General features: G+C 43.0%; 1 protein-coding gene across 1 annotated transcript in view; it reads right to left on the reverse strand.

Moving 5' to 3' along the window:
* Positions 1–21,852, reverse strand: part of UNC13C (unc-13 homolog C) — a 1,077,413-nt gene that overhangs the window by 307,833 nt on the left and 747,728 nt on the right. Inside the window, exon 25 of the mRNA XM_073568403.1 lies at positions 5,484–5,561. Coding sequence (XP_073424504.1) covers positions 5,484–5,561 — 78 coding nt within the window. The remainder of the gene's footprint in view (positions 1–5,483; positions 5,562–21,852) is intronic.

Below are 21,852 nucleotides of genomic sequence, written 5' to 3' on the forward strand. Positions count from 1 at the left end.
CCCATTTTTATACTCGACCCACCCAGGTGTATCCATATAAATGTCTCACCCTGTACAGCAGAGCTGTGTGAGCTGCAGGAAATCTGTATATGTAAAAATCAATGTGTGTGTGTATCACCAACCAATCACGAAGCATCTTTTATTTCACCAGAGCTGTTCAAAAGAAGCTAAGCTGTGATTGGTTGCTATGACCAACAGTTTTCCTTGCAACCAATCAATAAGCATCTCTCATTTCACCAGAGCTGGTTTACAGTAGCTGAGCTGTGATTGGTTGCTATGCGCAAGTTTTCCCACTTGACAACACCTCATCAGACTCTGACATGGTGGGAGAAATCTAGCATCCCCTGGAACATAAGCTTCAGCCATCGTCTGTCCCCCAGAAAGGAGCAGTGAGTACATGACAGAAATGAATCCCCCTCCTGTGTGGTATCATTAAGTGACACACATGAATGTAGGAAAGTGCACATATTAAATGTCATGTGGATTTAATATTTTCTCACAGACACTTTTTATGCATTATTGATGTGTTACTGTGCTCTGATGCTGTGAGTTTTTTTAAAGTGCTACTTTCCCCATAATTCATGTGAATATACCCATATAACACGTAATGCTTTTCCCATAACAACCCATTAAATATGATACTATACTGCATACAGATGCTGTACATCCATGAGCAACTCAGCCGGACAAATTACAAGTTGATCGGGGATCTCAGTGAGCCATGTTTCTGTGCAATTTCCCTATTCTACTTTTACTGGCTTTGACGGGATGATGTGGGATATTAGGGATAGTAGTAGGGTAGCTTTGACTGATGGGATAATGTGAGATATTATAGTGAATGTGGCTATGAGGAGTGGGCGGGGCTCTACACTCAGCTTTATATATATAACGATGTGGGATATTAGGGGTAGTAGTCCGGTGGCTCTGGCTGACAGGATGATGTGGGATATTAGGGGTAGTAGTCCAGCGGCTGTGATGGGATGATGTGGGATATTAGGGGTAGTTGTCTGGTGGCTATGGCTGATGGGACGATGTGGGATATTAAGGGTAGTAGTCTGGCGGCTGTGATGGAATGATGTAGGATATAAGAGGTAGTTGTCCGGTGGCTCTGGATGACGGGACGATGTGGGATATTAGTAGTCCGGTGGCTCTGGCTGAAGGGACGGTATGGGATATTAGGGGTAGTAGTTCGGTAGCTCTGGCTGACGGGATGATGTGGGATATAATAGTGAATGTGGCTATGGGGCATGGGTGGGGCTATACACTCAGCTTTGCACAGTAACTAACCGTAACCGCAGTTAGTTACTATGCCCGGGCAGTGCCGGGCTCTTCAGCTAGTGTGTTTATAAGGAGAAAAAGTTCAGTTATACTGTTGTGTGTTAGTTACATGTTTCATACCGTTAACTCCCCCTTTCATTTATAATAATGTCTGGAGACAGATTCTCATGCAGATCAGTGTCCTACCCATAGCTTGGAACAGCTTATTTACATATTAAAAAAAACCATGGATTTCTCTGGAATAAGACATCGGATCGCAGATATCAAGGTATTTTATTCAGCTTCCTATCACCTACATGCCCCTATAGATGGCTTAGGAGGGTTGATCCTACTAACAAATTCCCTTTAAGTTAGACTTGAAGACCTGATGCCTATGTTCAACTGACCATAGCTGGAAGAGTATTTTACTCTTTTGCTGGTGATGTGCTTTACTATATGATGGTAGGATCGCTGAACTATAGGCTGATAGAAAAGCTTTACTCCATGTGCTGCATGTAATGTCTATGTAAATTTCACAAAACCACTGCATCGGCTACAATGAGATATGTAGTTATAGATGACAAGCGTAGCGCTCCTATTCCAGGAAAACAAATCGGTAGCACAAATACTTTTTTATCTAGGACAGAATATATATGTATAATATCGCTGTATGACAGCAACTGACCATAGACTGGGTGGAAAATCGTTCTTTATGCCATGATTTAGCACAGTCTCAAGTGAGCAATTTCCTGAAGTAAGGCAGACAAACAGATCTATCTACAGCATATGAGAAATTGTAACTTGTTCTCTGTCTAAACCACCTGCACTGTACTATTTCTTTCCATTCTATTTTATTGCATTTCATTGACATTCTTATACCAACCAGATGTTTAGTAAAGGTAACACATTGTGACAAAAAAAAGCACACAACATTGTGCTTTTTGTGCATATATTAATAAATACCTGTTTTATTAATATATTGAGCAGGCAGATTTAGAAAAGACCACAAGAAGACTGGTTGCAGGGTGTTAAGTCTCAGATGGGAATGGTGTATCATACAAGTGATGACCTTGACTTCCTGGGGTCTGGCCCACAAGAGTACATTTGCATCCATTGATAATATTTATCGTAAATTAAATATTCCGTTTGTACCTGCCACAATTTTTTAAATCTGTCTGCAAGTCTTGAAAAACAAAAATAATTAGCCGCTCTGCAGTCAGAAGGGAACGCTTCACATGGCGCTCAGTCTGATTGCACAGTGTCAGGAGAGTGCAATCCAAGCAGAAAGCAGATATTCCCTGTTTTCTTACATCATGCAAACATGAGCCTGGGGAAGGCATTCAGTATCTGATTTTATCCAGTTATCGAGAAATCAGTAAGTAAGCTGAAGTTCAGTCGCTAGAAAAAAGAAGTCATCCTAATCAGCTTTGTATCACTGAGCAAATATAAGAAACTTCAGCCCAATCTGATGTTCTGACATGAATCCCAAAATATTTGTCAACCTAATGCAAAGTCACAATGTGTGCTTCAGAAGTAACACATGCCATAGGTTTTGCACCATTTAGCCAACAATGACCCAAGGTTATCAGGTCCCATTCCTAGGCATGCACGGCCAGTGTACTTATAGATATAGTGACATAGCTCAGCCTACACATTTTGTTATTTAGTCTGAAATAGTCAATTTTTAGTATAATGTAGCAATAATTATTGGTGTGTTAGGTGTATGATGAATATAAAATATAATGAGGTGTCAATTTACAAAGCACAAAAAATAATATAATAGAAAAATACATATAATAAAAATGTATTCGGTGCTCTGACACCCCAGGTAAGTTCATTATTATATGGGCATTTCAATGGCTCTCCGTGTTCTATTAGCAATTATATTTTTGAATATTGAGTAAAATAATAGATTTCAATACGTTATTCGACCTCTTTCTGCCCAATTGTTCTATGTATTCAACATCAATCAGAATCATTGCTTTGCATGATATTCTTAGGCTGGCACCGTCACAATAGTCTGTCAGACTGGCACTGAATTACAGCCTGTAACATAAAGCTTGAGATATCAATGCATGCTCGCCTTCACAAACCTTGTAAAAGGCTATTGCTCCTTCTTTCTTCTGCTCAGTTGATAGCAGGTTAAAGGTATTGGACAAAGACATGACATATTACAGACAAAGCACAAAACACAAAACTATCAACACAGAGATAAAAAAAAACCTTAAACAAGCCCTCCCACTAAGTTTTTTACCCATTAATAGTGTGTATGTGCATGTATAGTGTATTGTATGAATATACTTACCAGCCGCTGCTTACTCTATGATCCAGCTCTATTCTGCTCCTCTTCTCAATGACGTCACCGCATTTGTGACTATCTGGCTCAGTCTATGCCCTATGCGGGAGCCTGAAGTCTCTTTTACAATGAAAGCCTTTGGATCCTTATTCTAATGCTCCATTGACTTATACTGGAAAAGCCACTTCTGGGTTACACAGAGCGCAGCTTGATTGAGACCATCTGCAGAGAGGTGACGTCACTAAGAAGCAGAGAAAAACTATGCTGGACACCGGACAGCACAGCAGTAGGTGAGTATATTAGTACACTCACACAACTACTACTACTTGAGATATGTACAGGTGCCTGTGGCACTGCTAAGGTGTTATGGAAGCCCAGGTTGCTTTGATAACAGCCTTCAGCTTGTCTGCATTGTTGGGTCTGGTGTCTCTCATCTTCCTCTTGACAATACCCCATAAATTCTGTAAGGGGTTACATTCAGGCAAGTTCTCTGGCCAATCAAGCACAATGATACTGTTATTTTTAAACCAGGTATTGGTACTTTTTGCAGTGTGGACAGGTGTTAAGTCCTGCTGGAGAATGAAATTTCCATCTCCAAAAAGCGTGTTGACAGAGGGAAGCATGAAATGCTCTAAAATTTCCTGGTACATGGCTGTGCTGACTTTGGTCTTGATAAAACATAGTGGACCTACACCAGCAGATGACATTTCTCCCCAAACCATCACTGAATATGGAAACTTCACACTAGACCTCAAGCAGCTTGGATTGTGTGCCTCTCCACGCTTCCTCCAGACTCTGGGACCTTAAATTCCAAATGAAATGCAAAATTTACTTTCCTTGTGAAGTGTGTCAGTGACTGCCCTCTGGACATTTGTAAAGTCAGCAGTCTTCCCCATGATTGTGGAGCCTACTGAAACGACTAAGGGACTTTTTAAATGCTTAGGCTGGGTCCACATAGCGTTAATGGTGTGAGTTTAATGCATCCGTTACATAGCGGCATTAACGCTATGTAACGGATGCGTTAATGCACCCATACACTGCAATAGACGAGCGCATCTCTAACGCATGCCATAATCGGCATGTGATAGCAATGTGCCATCATTTTGTGACAGACCCTCGTATGCGAGCTGCAGCATCCGAGGGTCCATCACTGCTATTGCAGATGAAGCATCTGCGCTAGCGGGATGACATAACGTGATCACGTTATGGAAGTAGCATTAATGCAGTCCATCAACGCTATGCGTTGAATGGACTGCATTAACGCTATGTGAGCCTGGCCTTAGGAAGCCTTTGCAGGTGCTTTGGTTAATTATTCTAATTTACTGAGATAATGACTTTTGGATTGTCATTGGCTGTAAGCCATAATCATCAACATTAGCAGAAATAAACACTTGAAATAGATCACTCTGCTTGTAATGACTCTATATAATATATGAGTTTCAATTTTTGCATTGAGGAACTGAAATAAATTAACTTTTTGATGTTATTCTAATTTTGTGAGAAACACCTGTATATGTACATTTAATGAATTAACAACTTAGTGGGAGCGCTTCTTTAATATTCCTCAGATCGGCAACTTGTAGCTTTCTCTTATGCTGAAGCTACTAGCTCCACTATAGAAGGTAAGCTACAGGTTGCCAAAGCCCACTTCATCCAGAAATAGCGGGAGATATCTGCATCGTGACTAAAACACACAACATGAAATTCAACTCATTTAAAGATCATTAGCCCAAAGTGTGTCTATTAGGCTTAGTTAAGTCACTGCTTTGCTACTTAGTCTCCAGCTATAAATGTTTAAATCTGTAATGTTCCTCTCTGAAACAAATCTTCAGATCCGACATCAATATAAACTGATTATTAAGTAGGTTGTATCTAATGATCTCTAAATGCAATGCAGTAAAACATGAATACTACCCACAAGGAGTCTTACCTCTTTTCCTCCCATGTTCTCAAACATCTTTTCCAGTTGGACTCTAAGTTGTTGGATGTTATTCATTAGAATACATGGCTACAACAAAGAACAAAAGAATACTGCTATTTAATCATAGAGAAATCATGATGATCCCTAAAAAGAAGGCATAGCAGAAAACACAGTGGGACCAGATATTATGAATAAGGCTAAATTATACCAATTTTATTGCCATGAAAGTATTTTCCAATACCAAGGCTTAAAACATAAAAAGATGTGTCCACTACTGGATAACCCCTTTGTAGGCACAGTGCCCCAAACAGAACAAAAGCAACCCATACTTATCTTCCAGACCAGCATTCCAGCAATGTCTCCAAGAGCTCAGACAGGCAGCAGTCTTCCACTAGACTAAGTTCCATCTAATGGAACTATGAAAGCTGCAGCCTACCAGAAGCCGCTGATAGTTTGAAGCGTTCCAGAATCCGTCTTTTCCTCAACCCTCAATCTACTAAAATGCTTGTGCACGCCCTCATCATCTCCTGCCTCGACTACTGCAACATCCTTTTCTGTGGTCTCCCTGCTAACACCCTCGCACCTCTCCAGTCCATCCTTAACTCTTGCCTTCCGACTAATTCATCTCTCTCCTCGCTACTCCTCTGCTTCTCCCCTCTGCAGATCTCTTCACTGGCTCCCATTTCCTCAGCGTATCCAGTTCAAATTACTAATACTGACCTACAAGGCCATCTATAACCTGTCTCCCCCATATGTCTCTGATCTAATCTCCCGATACCTTCCCTCATTTAATCTCCGGTCCTCCCAAGACCTCCTTCTGTCCTCCACACTTATTCGCTCCTCACCCAACCGCCTCCAAGACTTCTCCCGAATAGCCCCTATTCTCTGGAATTCTTTGCCCCAACAAGTCCGACTATCAACCACATTTGGATCCTTCAGACGGAACCTGAGAACCCACCTCTTCAAGAAAGCCTACAGCCTGCAATGACCCTGCTACCTCCTTCTCTCTCACCACTACCAGTGATATCTCCTCAACCAACACCGGAACTGCTACAACTCACCAACCTACTGTCTCCTTCCCCACCATCCTGTAGTATGTAAGCCTGAAAGGGCAGGGTCCTCTCTCCCCTCTGTATCAGTCTGTCATTGTTAGTTTGTTTACTGTAAGTGATATCTGTAATTTGTATGTAACCCCTTCTCATGTACAGCACCATGGAATCAATGGTGCTATATAAATAAATAATAATAATAATAATAATGACATTGCAATCTTTGTAGTTCCAGAGCGCCGTTTCACTTCTTGCTGGAATCAGTAGCAGATGCATGTTTGGATAGCCCCTAATGTACCTAAACAGTGGAAACCTCTCACAATTGACCCCATTTTAGAAATTAGACCCCCTTTGGAATGTATCTAGATGTGAGGTGAGCAACCTGAACTCACAAGTGCTTTACAGAAGTTTATAACGTTGAACTGTGAAAATAAAAAAATGTTTCCCACAAAAATGTTGGTCTTGCCCCAATTTTTCATTTTCGCAATGGTAACGTAGCAAGATGGACAATAAAATTTGTTGTTCAATTTCTCCTAAGTACAGCGATACCACATATGTGGTTGAAAACTACTTTTGACGCACAGTGCAAAGCTCAGAAGAGAAGAAGCGCCATACTGGAATTCAGATTTTGCTGGAATGGTGTGAGGGTGCCATGTCACATTGGCAGAACCTCTGAGATGTCAGAACAGCAAAAACCCACCATAAGTGATGTCATTTTGCTAACTATACCTCTCAATGAATTCATCTAGGGATGCAGTGAGTATGTTAACATGTGCCTCTCACATTTTTATACCATTGGGCAGTGAGGAAAGATAAATTACATTTTTACCACTAAAATGTTATTTTAGCCCCAAATTTTTCATTTTTATAAGAGATAATATGAAAAAACAGACCTCTTTGTTGTGAAATATCTCCTGGATGCACCAAAACCCTACATGTAATTGGGAACCACTTTTTGAGGCACAGTGCAAAACTAACAAGGGAATAAGTGTCATTTTATAGTGCAGATTTTATGGTTATGGTTTGTGGGTGCCATGAACTCCTGGGAAAGTGGACTTTGAGGGGTCTATATATTGGAAACTCCGCAAAAGTGATACCATTTTAAAAAACGCACCCCTCAAATACTTTAAAACTCTTGTTAGGAAAAAAAATGTAACCCTTGAATTGCTACACAGGAATTAATGCAAAGTGGAATGAAAACGTTTTTTAAATTTTACTGCTAAAATCTTGATTTAGCCCCAAATTTCTCACTTTTGCAAGAGGTAACACCAAAACACCACAAAATGGACCTCACAATTTGCTACCCACTTTTTTACCCAACATGTAGTCAAAAAGTTCTGTTTGGACAAGCTGCAGGGCTCCGAGCGGAAAGTGTAATATTTGAATTTTGGAACACAAATTTGGCTGAATGAGAGATGGCGGTCTCCATGTTGCATTTCGCAGTGCCCCTATGGTGCCTAAACAACTGACCCCATTATGGAAACTACATTCCTCAAGGATTTTATCCAGAGACATAGTGAGCATTTTTAACCCAGAGGTACGACACAGAATTTGATAATATTAGGTTGTCATATTGAAAAAGTTTGTTTTGTTCCAAAAAATCTTGCTTTAGCCCCAAATAAACATACGGGAATTACCCATGTATGGCAGATAATCTCTGCAATTTTTTTAGCTGTCTAACAGCCACAAAACATGTGGGGTGGAGACTCGAACATGTCACTCGAGCACCCTTGATACTCGGTGCATACCCGAGCACCCCAATGCAAACTCGAGTAATGAGCACTTGCGCTCAACACTAGCAGTCATACCATCATCTTTTTTTTTTCTTTTTAAAAAATTCTAACCAACCCTAACCACAACCCCAATCCTAAGCCCAGCACCAAGTCTAAGCCCAACCCCAACCCTTAGCCCAAAACTAACCATAAGGCCAAATGAAATGCTAACCTTAACAGTAAAGAATGAAAGAAATAAAAATTATAAAATAAAAAACAATTAATCTGACTAAAGGGATGACAGGTGGATAACGTACTAATTATTGACTTTTGAGCATTTTGATAGGGTCTATGAAAGTGATCTAAAGGAATCAATAGGAAAAAAAATGCTGTTGCCGGCAGATCTCAGCTGTTTTTTTTTTCTTCAGAGAGTGCGCATGGTTGGGGGATAGAGAAGGAGGACCCGGGGGATGGTGGACGTACTAAGGGTTCTTGGGGACATCCTTTATCTCTCCTCTGACAAGTATACCATGCCAGAAGAGAGAGAGATTATTTTAATAGCGGACACATTTTTTTTTTCTTTTATACGTGATTGGGGACCAAAAAAATGTAGCCCTTATCATGTTGTCCAGGGTCTTAGCTACCCCCAGTAGATGAAATTCCATAGATTTTTGTACTCTGGGGCGCACTATACTCTTATTCCTGATCGCTGTTTTAAAATTGCGATTAGGGAACAAGACCCCTTAGCGGCAGTGGTTTTAATGTACACTCACTGGCCACTTTATTAGGTACACCTGTCCAACTGTGTGTTAAGACTTAATTTCTAATCAGCCAATCACATGGCGGCAACTCAGTGCATTTAGGCATGTAGACATGGTCAAGACAATCTCCTGCAGTTCAAACCGAGCATCAGTATGGGGAAGAAAGGTGATTTGAGTGCCTTTGAACGTGGCATGATTGTTGGTGCCAGAAGGGCTGGTCTGAGTATTTCAGAAACTGCTGATCTACTGGGATTTTCACGCACAACCATCTCTAGGGTTTACAGAGAATGGTCCGAAAAAGAAAAAAAATCCAGTGAGCGGCAGTTCTGTGGCCGGAAATGCCATGTTGATGCCAGAGGTCAGAGGAGAATGGGCAGACTGGTTCGAGCTGATAGAAAGGCAACAGTGACTCAAATTGCCACCCGTTACAACCAAGGTAGGCAGAAGAGCATCTCTGAACGCACAGTGCGTCGAACTTTGAGGCAGATGGGCTACAGCAGCAGAAGACCACACTGGGTACCACTCCTCTCAGCTAAGAACAGGAAACTGAGGCTACAATTTGCACAAGCTCATCGAAATTGGACAGTAGAAGATTTGAAAAACGTTGCCTGGTCTGATGAGTCTCGATTTCTGCTGCGACATTCGGATGGTAGGGTCAGAATTTGGCGTAAACAACATGAAAGCATGGATCCATCCTGCCTTGTATCAACGGTTCAGGCTGGTGGTGGTGGTGTCATGGTGTGGAGAATTTTTTCTGGGCACTCTTTGGGCCCCTTGGTACCAATTGAGCATCGTTGCAACGCCACAGCCTACCTGAGTATTGTTGCTGACCATGTCCATCCCTTTATGACCACAATGTACCCAACATCTGATGGCTACTTTCAGCAGGATAATGCGCCATGTCATAAAGCTCGAATCATCTCAGATTGGTTTCTTGAACATGACAATGAGTTTACTGTACTCAAATGGCCTCCTCAGTCACCAGATCTCAATCCAATAGAGCATCTTTGGGATGTGGTGGAACGGGAGATTCGCATCAGGGATGTGCAGCCGACAAATCTGCGCCAACTGTGTGATGCCATCATGTCAATATGGTCCAAAATCTCTGAGGAATGCTTCCAGCACCTTGTTGAATCTCTGCCACGAAGAATTGAGGCAGTTCTGAAGGCAAAAGGGGGTCCAACCCGTTACTAGCATGGTGTACCTAATAAAGTGGCCAGTGAGTGTATATCGTTGGTTGTATCATTGTTGTAAAGTGGTTAAGAAATGTTACAACAGGACAAATGGGCATGGGGTGGATAGGTTAATTCCTCCTCGAGATATGGCAAAGTCATACAATTAATTCAAATAAATGGAAAGGTGGTGGGAGTTATGGCTTAGGAATTTGGTGATCTAGAATCAGTCTAATGGTGTAAAGTGTGTCCATATAGTTAAACATAAATCAGGCTTATTCCTTATACTGTGCCTGTGTAAAGTCATCTTTTGTAGTTTTTGCTTTGTTTCCCCAAAATAAGGCCACACTGAAGGTCACCTTGTACATTGTATCATGTACATGTGCAAATTGCCTCTTCAGAGAGGAATATGACTAGAATTCTACAGCCTCACCTGTTTGAAGTAAAGATCCTACAAGTCACTATCAACTCTTTAACGAGCCTTGCAATATGACTTAGGATAAAAGCCAAATGAGAACCTTAACTTATAGACAGTGTTTTCAGGGTGTTGCTCCTCATCAGTGCAAAGTATGAGATCTGATTTGGCCCTGAAGCAGGGGTCCTCAAACTATGGCCTGTGGGCCACATGTGGCCCACCGACGACTTTTATCTGGCCACGTGGGCCCGGCCGACATTGAACTTCACTGCAGTTCAATGCCGGCGCGCCCTGTAATTGCGGGCAGAACAACGAGGTGTCGAAGAAAGGAGTCGTGCAGCCCTCCCTATGCAGCAAGCACATACAGACGATGTGATTGTCATCACGCCGCCTGCGCGGCCTGATGACTTCACGTCGCCTGTGCCTGTGCTGGAAGACGGAGGTGAGCAGGCGCCTCTTCAGAGCAGCGTGGGACATAGGTGAGTACTGTTTTTTTTAATGCCGGGTCCTATTGGGGACATTTACCTGCCTATTGGGGACATTTACCTGCCTATTGGGGACCTGTGTTGCCTATTGGGGACCTGTGCTGCCTATTGGGGACCTGTGCTGCCTATTGGGGACATTTACCTGCCTATTGGGGACCTATGCTGTCTATTGGGGTCCTATACTGCCCATTGAGAACCTATGCTGCCTATTGGGGACTATGCTGCCTATTCAGGACCCATGCTGCCTATTGGGGACATTTACTTGTCTATTAGGGACCTATGCTGCCTATTGGGGACGTATGCTGCCTATTGGGACATTTACCTGACTATTAGGGACAATGCTGCCTATTGGAGACCCATGCTGCCTATTGGAGACCTATGCTGCCTATTGGGACATTTAACTGCCTATAAGGGACTAATGCTGCCTATTGGAGACCTATGCTGCCTATTAATGACATTTATCTGCCTATTGGGGACCTATGCTGTCTATTTGGGACCTATGCTGTCTATTGGGATCCTATGCTGTCTATTCAGGACCTATACTGCCTATTGGGGACTATGCTGCCTATTCAGGACCTATGCTGGCTATTTTGGACATTTTCCTGTCTATTGGGGACCTATGCTGGCTATTGGGGACCAATGCTGCCTATTGGGATATTTACCTGCCTATTAGAGACCAATGCTGCCTATTAGGGACCTATGCTGCCTATTGGGGACCTATGCTGCCTATTGGGACATTTACTTGCCTATTAGGGACCAATGCTGCCTATTGGGGACACTTACCTGTCTATTGGGGACCTATGCTGCCTATTGGGGACATTTACCTGCTTATTTGGGACTCTCACGCCACACCAGTCTGATCCTGAGGTTAAAGCGGAGTTCCACCAATATGGGCACTGATGAGGCTGTAATGATATGGACTGGCAAGGCTGCATTGATGGGCACTGATCAGATGGCATTGATGGACAGTGCAGATTGTATATCTCTGTGTGGGCAATTTTATTGCTGGTATATTGTTTTTGTAGCGCTGTGTATATATATTGGTATTTAACTAATAGCAATTTGGAATTCCTAGGAAACAATGATATCAAGAAAGAGAACAATTGCTTCACTTGTTACGACTAGCAGTGACAAATATGGAACCAAACATTGACCATCTCATTAGCCAAAAGCAGGCCCATACTTCCCATTGAAATACCGGTAAGTTTGTTGATTTAACTTTACTTGTTCTTTATTTTAAATATTGTATTTGCTCCTGTTTTGTTTTTTTTTACTTCAAAATAAGATATGTGCAGTGTGCATAAGAATTTGTTAATCGTTTTGTTAAACTATATTCCGGCCCTCCAATGATCCGAGAGACCGTGAACTGGCCCCCCGTTTAAAAAGTTTGAGGACCCTGCTCTGGAGAGTGATATATCGGTTCTGGCATGCTAATTAAAGGAGGCTTATTCGCTGTGCAATGCTCTTTTGGGGTAATTAAATATACAAATTGCCTCTTCAGAGAGGAGCATTGCATGGCAAATAAGCTTCCTTAGATTGGCATGCCAGAGCAGGTATGTGACTCTCCACACAAAGATTCGTTACCCCTTTGACCTCAATCCAGAGCCTCTCACCTAGAAAAATCAAATCATATATTTTGCATTGATAAGGAGCAGTACCTCAAAACACTGTTTGCAAAATTAGATTCTGATTTGGCTTTTTCTTAAGTCATATTGCAAGGCTTGTTAAAGGGTCCATAGTGACTTGTAGGATCACTGCTTACAACAAGTGGCACTATAGAGTTCTAGTCTTTTTTCTCTCTGAAGAGGAAATGTTCATATTTACTTAACCAGAGGAGTATTGCATGGAGGACAAGCCTCCTTACATTGGCATACCAGAGCCAATATGTCACTCTCCATGAGGAGAAATGTTACTACTTAGATATCATGTACATGAAAAGACATTCATGATTTTATAATCCTGATCTGTGGTGGGTATGTGGATTGGTCAAATGGTTACAGTGTTATGTGCCATCTCTGATGGTTATGAGAGGACACATCTGACACAGAGATTCCTTAAGTTAGGGGGCTGTTTGTAGAATATAAGAGGTAGATCTGGGAATATTTATTTCAAACTATGGTCTCTGTGGAATATGGGTTGAAGATCAGCACCAATTAATCCTTAGGATGCTCATGTGGGGTTGTATGTGACCACAAGAGACACACTTTTATCGTCCCTCTGTTTGTAGATCGGGAGGCTGCTTCTTGTGATCCTTGAAGCTCTGTGGATCTGTTCATCTATTACCAGTGGATCATTTCTGATTCAGTCCCCAATGAGAATCCAGATAAATTCAGAGAATATTTTCAGCTTGTCAGAATCTGGCAAAAGCAGCAGCTTCAGGATTTCCGCACCATACACAAGGTTACACATTTACAAGACAGAGTGCTACACGTTTCCCATGATAGAAGATTAAAGCACAGCTAAATGTCCATTACACTCTGGAGCTTTATGTTTGTACTTTAGACAGAAAATAAAGTAATTTTAATAAATATTTCCCCAGAATAGTCACATGGAAAAACAGGGTTGAAATGGCAAAGCATTTTCTAAAATTCTAAAAGTTCTGCTAAAGTTAAAATGCATTGATTTATACACCAACAAGCAAAAATGTAACGTTTTGAACTTTAGAATTTTCAGGCTCCATAGCTCATGAATGATCCACTGGTGCTTCAGTCGTGAGACTATCATCATTTTATAGACAATAATCTTGGCTATCTCATACATAAATTTGATTTGCAAATATTTTGCATATGATTACTTATGCAAATTCTTGTAATGTCACTGCAATGTTTCTGCGTTACTTCTAAAAATCTCTACTTGAATATTTATTATTTTGTTAGTATTTTGTAAATCCACCTTTAGCTTTCAACAATACCCAAATCCTTCTGGACATGCTCTTGATCAGATTAAATTATGACTAGACCGAAATCTGAACCCAGGTCTTTTCTACAGTGCATTGCGAAAGTATTTGGCTCCCTGGAACTTTTCATCCTTTTCCCACATATCATGCTTCAAACATAATGATACCAAATGTAAATTTTTGGTGAAGAATCAATAACAAGTGGGACAAAATAGTGCAGTTGAGCGAAATTTTTTGGTTATTTTAAATTTTTGTGGAAATTCAAAAGCTGAAAAGTGGTGCGTGCAATATTATTTGGCCCCTTTAACTTAATACTGTGCTGCACCATCTGTTGCTGCGATTACTGCTGCAAGTCGCTTGGGTATGTCTCTATCAGTTTTGTATATCGAGAGACAGAAATTCTTGCCCATTCTTCCTTGGCAAACAGCTCGAGCTCAGCGAAGTTTGATGGAGATCGTTTGAGAACAGCAGTTTTCAGCTCTTTCCACAGATTCTCAATTGGATTCAGGTCTGGACTTTGGCCATTCTAACACCTGGATACATTTATATGTGAACCATTCCATTGTAGATTTTGCTTTATATTTGGGATCATTGTCTTGTTGGAAGACAAATCTCCGTCCCAGTCTCAGGTTTTTTGCAGACTCCAACAGGTTTTCATCAATAATGGCCTCAGGACCTGCTCTCCAGTCACTTTACACCTCTCCCTGGTGTGAGAGATGATCCAGGCCCTTTGCCGTGGATGCAGCTGTGTGTGACACTCACATGGCTGCCAAACAGAAGGGGAAGGGCATTCAGCAGCTCACTGCAGGAAGCTCAGGCTCTTGATCTCTGTCCTCCATCTCCTCTACCAGCCGCCCTTGTCCTGGTGCTTGCTCTCAAGTGAGTGAGTTTCCTTTCGCTGTAGGGTCCGATTTCAGCTGGAGGCACGGGTCCCACAGGCCTCACGTTTCCTTGCTGGGCCGCGCTCCACGAGGTCCTCCTCTGTCTTATTTCAGCCCGTAAAATCTCCTGACTTGGCCATTCTAACACCTGGATATGTTTATTTGTGAACCATTCCATTGTAGATTTTGCTTTATGTTTGGGATCATTGTCTTGTTGGAAGACAGATCTCCGTCTCAGTCTCAGGTCTTTTGCAGACTCCAACAGGTTTTCTTCAAGAATGGTCCTGTATTTGGCTCCATCCATCTTCCCATCAATTTTAACCATCTTCCCTGTCCCTGCTGAAGAAAAGCAGGCCCAACCATAATGCTGCCACCACGTTTGACAGTGGGGATGGTGTGTTCAGGGTGATGAGCTGTGTTGCTTTTGCGCCAAACATATTGTTTGGCATTGTTGCCAAAAGTCCGATTTTGGTTTCATCTGACCAGAGAACCTTTTTCCACATGTTCCGTGTGTCTCCCAGGTGGCTTGTTGCAAACTTTAAACACTTTTTATGGATATCTTTGAGAAATGGCTTTCTTCTTGCCACTCTTCCATAACGGCCAGATTTGTGCAGTGTATGATTGATTGTTGTCCTATGGAGAGACTGCTCAACCTCAGCTGTAGAACTCTGCAGTTCATTCAGAGTGATCATGGGCCTCTTGGATGCATCTCTGATCAGTCTTCTCCTTGTTTGAGATGAAAGTTTAGAGGAACGGCCGGGTCTTGGTAGATTTGTAGTGGTATGATACTCGTTCCATTTCAATATGATTGCTTGCACATTGCTCCTTGGGATGTGTAAAGTTTTGGAAATCATTTTGTATCCAAATCTGGCTTTAAACTTCTCTACAACAGTATCACAGACCTGCTTGTTGAGTTCCTTGGTCTTCATGATGCTCTCTGTGCTTCAAACAGAACCCTGAGACTATCACCTGATTAAATACAGGTGGATTATATTTATCATCAATAGTCATTTAGGACAACATTGGATCATTCAGAGATACACAATGAACTTCTGGAGTGAGTTTGCTGCACTGAAAGTAAAGGAGAAGAATAATATTGCACGCCCCATTGAATTTCCACAAAAACTTAAAATAACCAATACATTTCATTCAACTTCACAATTGTGTCCCACTTGTTGTTGATTCTTCACCAAAAATTTACATTTGGTATCTTTATATTTGAAGCATGATATGTGGGAAAAGGTTGAAAAGTTCCAGGGAGTCAAATACTTTTGCAATGCACTGTACACATTCCCAAATTTGGTGTATACTGGTCGACTCACATAAGTATGTATAGCTTTTTCTTCAACTCTACCCACTAGTGTTTGATTGGGTTGAGGTCTGAGGACTGTAGGGACGAATCCAGCACCTCTACTGCATGGTCATTGAACCATTTTTCCACCAACCTTGATGTATGCTGCAGGTCGTTGTTCTGTTAGAACACTATGTCATCCTTTTCTTATCCATAGTACTCAAGTACAGGAAGTAACTAGTGAGTGAGTATACTCGTTACTCGTGATTCCCGAGCATGCTCGGGTGATCTCTGAGTATATGGATGTGCTCTGAGATATAGTTTCTGTCGCCAGAGATGCTTGGTTTGCGTCTGCTAGCCAGCCTGAATACATGTGGGGATGTATTCAGACCCATTTTCACCCATCAGAGCCTAGTTTATTGACTTTAATTTCATCGCTACAAATCTTCTACTGTCCACTTTTTGTACTTTTTTGCAAACTCAAGCTGAAGCTTCTTATCAGGATAATGAAGTGGAGGCTTCTTCACTTTTTTTTGGGCCACCATTCCAGACTTGTGTAATGTATGGTGCATGGTGCTTGCATTGACATTTGCTCTCACTATTACAAAGCATATATGTGTGTAGTTGTGTTTCTCAAGCCAGAATTGACAGACCTTATGATGAGCACACTTGTTGACTCCGAAATTTTGTCTGGACGTCCACTTCTTGGCTTTTCAATGGATTGACAGACTTCATTTTGTATACTTCCAACTGTCATGGCACTCACATGATGCAGTTTGTCAGTTTTCTTGGTGGAGAGACAGTTATTGATGAGCTGGTTGATGCTCATCAATAGATTCTCTTATCTTGGAAAATCTTCTTCAAGCCAGTTACCTTTCACATGGGAATCATCTAACAACACACTGATCTATTAGGGAATGTGATAACAGGTTGTAATTTGTAACATACAGGATGAAAAATATTTTTCCAATACCAGTATCAATACAGTAACAAAGCAGTGACATGACAAGAATCTGCACAACTAATCATATGTGTCATGGTTAGGACATGGTTAATGTCCTGTTCTGACAGGGTTAACATTGCCGGCCTCTCTTTGGATCTGGGAGGGGTATTTATGCTCACTCCATACTGGCATTCTCTGTCAGTTATACTGATATTCTGGTGTGTCTGACCCGTGGTGTGCATGTACTCTGCATTGTTTGTTTGCTTCCCGTGTATGACCCGGCTTGTTCCTTCACTCTGTACTCCGTCTCTCGTTTTTGGTACCATTGTCTTTTCTGGTTCTGACCTCCTGGCTTGGCTATCGTTACTCCGTTACAGTTTACCCCTATTGTACCGTCTAATACCTGTTCTGGTTTTCTGATTTATTGCTATGTCCTGACTATTCTTTCTGTCTAATCCCTTTGGTACTGTCCTGCTATCTCGTGCTTTGACCCGGCTTGATTTGGTGTCTGTCTCTGTCTATGCTCCTTGGTAACATTGTCCTGTAGTTACCCTTCCAGGAGTTTCCCTGCAGCTCCTAGCTCTGTGGAGCTTAGGCCACGCCCCCAGCAGTCACGTGATTCAGGTCCTGGAGCATGCATTGTCACCACTGCTGCTCGCTCCGCAGGTATCTTTGTGCACAGTCTTTGTACTCAGGACACACGCCCTGGCTCAGTGAGCAAGTGCAGTGCGGTGTTCCTGACATTATAACTGACCGTTTCAGTTTTTTTTTCCTCTGAAAAAAAAAAAAAAAAGTGTGTGTTATCCTCATGGATCCCATAAAAGCCTTGGCTGATCAGGTCAAGCACCTGACCCAAATGTTCCATAAACTCAATGTGGAACAACGCACGATGGCCCAGACCCAGCAACAGTTGGTGGTTACTGTGCAGGGGGCTGTCGATGCAGGGGCTTCTAGTTCTGGGGGTAGGGATGTGTCATTAGCATCCCCCAAATCTCCAGTCAAATTGCCCGATCCCTTCTCAGGGGATAAAAAGGAGTTCAGGTCTTTCAGAGAAGGATGCAAGCTTTTTTTTTTCTCTAAGGCCCCGCTCCTCCGGGGATGAGTTCCAGAGGGTGGGGGTCATTATTTCCCTACTTCGGGGGGCTCCGCAAGCATGGGCTTTCTCTCTGTCTTCGTCTGCTCCTGAACTTGTTCTTTGAGGCTCTGGGGCACATTTATGACGAGCCTGATAGAGTGCGTCTGGCAGAGGATATGGTGATGAGTGTGACACAGGGGAGGCACTCTGCTGAATGGTTCTGCTCAGAGTTTAGACATTGGACCGCCGAAGTATCCTGGAATGACGCCACCCTAAGGGGGTTGTTTCACAGGGGCCTTTCTGACCATCTGCAGGACGCTCTGGCATTACATCCGCCTCCTGATACCCTGGAGGATGCCATGATGCAGGCGGTCCATATGGACAGGAGACTCCGTGCTAGAGGAATGATGCAACAAGAGTCTCCCTTGTACCCCAAATTGTGTGACACTTCACCCGTATCTGAGCCCATGAACGTTGGGTCAGTCTCGGTTAAGGAGAAAGAGAAGGCACCGCAGAGACAACCTACTATGTTTTTACTGTGGAGCCTCTGGACATTGGAAAAGGAATTGTCCCTCCTGCCCTTCTTCAGAGAAACCTTCAGAGAAACGACTGAGTCTGGGCAACAATCGAGGAGGTTGTCCAGACTCCCAGGTACATTTTTTCTCACATATAAAAATGGTCCTCCAGGTTGAATTGGAAATTGCTGGCGGTCCTGTTATGACCACCGCCTTTGTTGACTGTGGTTCCTCCATTAATCTGATTGATGCCCAAGTTGTGGCTCTTAATAAGATAGGGACAGTCAGGTTAAAAGACCCTGTTAAAATTGTGGCTGTTGATTCATCCCCTCTTACCCGGGATGGAATTTGTTTTATGTCTGAAGTTTTTTCTATGAAAGTGGGTTCCACTCATGTGGAAAATTTAAGTTGTTTCGTTATGAATAATCTGCCTGCAGGACTGGTATTGGGAATGCCCTGGTTGCAACGCCACAATCCTCTTATTGATTGGGTGAAGGGGGAGATCACCCATTGGGGATGTAATGATAATGGTCTGTGTTGTAACCCGGTTCCTTTTGTCAATCCGATAAAATCTGTATCTGTGTCATCTGTCGGTCTGGAGGGTATTCCGGAGTACCTGAGAGACCTTAAAGATGTGTTTTCCGAAAGCGAGGCCGAGGCGCTCCCACCACATAGACCATATGATTGTGCTATCGATTTAGTACCTGGAGCCAAATTACCCAAGGCTCGTTTGTTTAATTTGTCCGGGCCTGAGCGCCAAGCTATGAAAGAGTACATTAAAGAAAGCCTTCGCAAGGGGCATATTCGGCCCTCGGTCTCACCCGTGGCAGCGGGGTTTTTCTTTGTAAAGAAAAAAGATGGTGGGTTGCGACCGTGCCTCGACTTTCGAGAACTGAACAAAATTACTGTTAAGAACACGTACCCTCTCCCGTTGATTCCTGATAACCTTATAAGGATCCGGGAGGGGGACGAATGGAAAACAGCATTCCTGACAACTGAGGGGCTGTTTGAAAACCTGGTTATGCCCTTCGGCCTCACTAATGCTCCTGCAGTTTTTCAGAACTTTATTAATGTTGTTTTTTTCTGACTTGATTGGACGTTATGTAGTCATTTACCTGGATGACATCTTGATTTACTCTGAGGACAGTCAGTCACACTTGCATCATCTGCGTACGGTGCTTATGAGACTCCGGGAGAACCATTTGTATGCAAAGCTGGAGAAGTGCTCATTTTTTATGCAAGAACTGTCTTTTCTGAGTGTAATTGTATCCGGGGAGGGATTCCGCATGGATCCAGGGAAGGTTCAGGCCATTACAGATTGGGTGCAGCCTTATGACCTGAAGGGGTTGCAGCGATTTCTGGGCTTCGCTAATTATTATAGGAAGTTCATTAAAGGGTTCTCGTAGGTGGTAAAAACCTTGACGGACCTCACTCTTAAAGGGGCAGATGTAAAAATTTGGTCTGTGGCCGCAAAAAATTCCTTCCTGGCATTAAAGAAGTGTTTTACTACAGCCCCTGTGTTGGTACAACCCAATTCGTCAAGACCTTTTATCGTCGAGTTCGACGCTTCGGAGGTGGGGGTGGGGGCAGTATTGTCACAGGGCCCCTCTACCCTGACTAACCTCAAACCCTGTGCCTTTTTCTCTAAGAAGTTCTCGTCGGCCGAGAGAAACTATGATGTCGGTAACAGTGAACTGTTAGCAGTTAAATTGGCCTTTGAAGAATGGAGGCATTTTTTGGAGGGGGCCGCTCATCCCATTACGGTCGTCACTGATCATAAAAACCTGGCCTATATCGAGTCTGCTAAGAGATTGACCCCCAGACAGGCTCGGTGGGCACTTTTTTTTTCTCGATTTCAATTTACCATCACGTTCCGACCAGGGTCTAAAAATGTAAAGGCAGATGCCTTATCCCGAAGTTTTGATTCTATGTCCCCTCCAGAACCTCCTTCCTCCATTCTTCAACCGGGAGTGGTTGTAGCTGAAATCTCCTCTGAGTTATAGAGAGAGATTCTGGAAGCACAAGCACAAGCTCCCAGGAATAAACCCCCAGGTAAATTGTTTGTACCCGAACAATTCCGTCCCACACTCCTTCAAGAATTTCATGACTCTATGTTAAGTGCACACCCTGGTATTGCAGCTACCCGGGGGGCAGTAGCTAGGGGTTTTTGGTGGCCCTCTATGGGTACTGATATAAAAAGGTTTGTGAATACTTGTGGGGTTGCGCGCGTGCTCTAAAAGCTCTCAGCTCCGGCCGGCCGGGGAATTGGTGCCTTTGCCAATTCCGGATAAACCATGGACACACCTGTCCATGGACTTTATCACTAACCTTCCACCTTCCAAGGGCAACTCAGTGGTATGGGTAGTGGTTGATAGATTTTCTAAGCAAGCCCACTTTGTGCCATTACCTGAGTTACCATCTGCTGAAACCTTGGCTCGTTTGTTTATACAGCACATTGTTCGACTGCATGGAGTGCCTGTGAACGTGGTGTCGGACAGGGGTGTGCAATTTGTGGCCAGGTTTTGGAGAGCGTTTTGTATGAAGTTGGGGGTCACGTTGTCATTCTCCTCTGCCTATCACCCGGAATCTAACGGACAAACGGAACGCACCAACCAGTCATTGGAGCAGATTCTGAGATGCCTGGCTTCCTCCAGACAGGAAGACTGGTGTGAGGTATTGCCCATGGCAGAATTTGCATTCAACTGTCGGGTTAATCAGTCTACCGGAAAGCCTCCCTCTCTGGTCAATTATGGGTTTGTTCCGCAGTTTGGGGAATTTTCCCGTATGGATTCGGATTGCCCTGGTGCCGAGGGGATGGTACAACAATTAAAAACCCTCTGGAAGGAGGTACATGGGAACATCTCCAAAGCCCAGAAGAAGTTCAAACATTTTGCAGACAGGAGGAGGGGGGTGGTTCCTGCGTTGACAGTGGGGGAAAAAGTCTGGTTGTCCACTCGTAACATCAAACTTAAAATACCCTCTATGAAGTTGGGCCCCAAATTTATTGGCCCATACAAGATTGTAGAGGTGATCAACCCGGTGGCATACAGATTACAGTTGCCCACCTCCTTCAAAATCTCTAACGTCTTCCACAGGTCCCTATTAAAACCTGTGGGGACAGTTAGAGAAGATCCCTCATCCGTGGCTCCACCAGTGTTGGTAGAGGGTCAACTGGAGTACGAG

The sequence above is a fragment of the Dendrobates tinctorius genome, unplaced genomic scaffold (genome assembly GCF_039654945.1).
Source record: "Dendrobates tinctorius isolate UK_male_01 unplaced genomic scaffold, ASM3965494v1 ptg000022l, whole genome shotgun sequence".
NCBI classification, from domain to species: domain Eukaryota; kingdom Metazoa; phylum Chordata; class Amphibia; order Anura; family Dendrobatidae; genus Dendrobates; species Dendrobates tinctorius.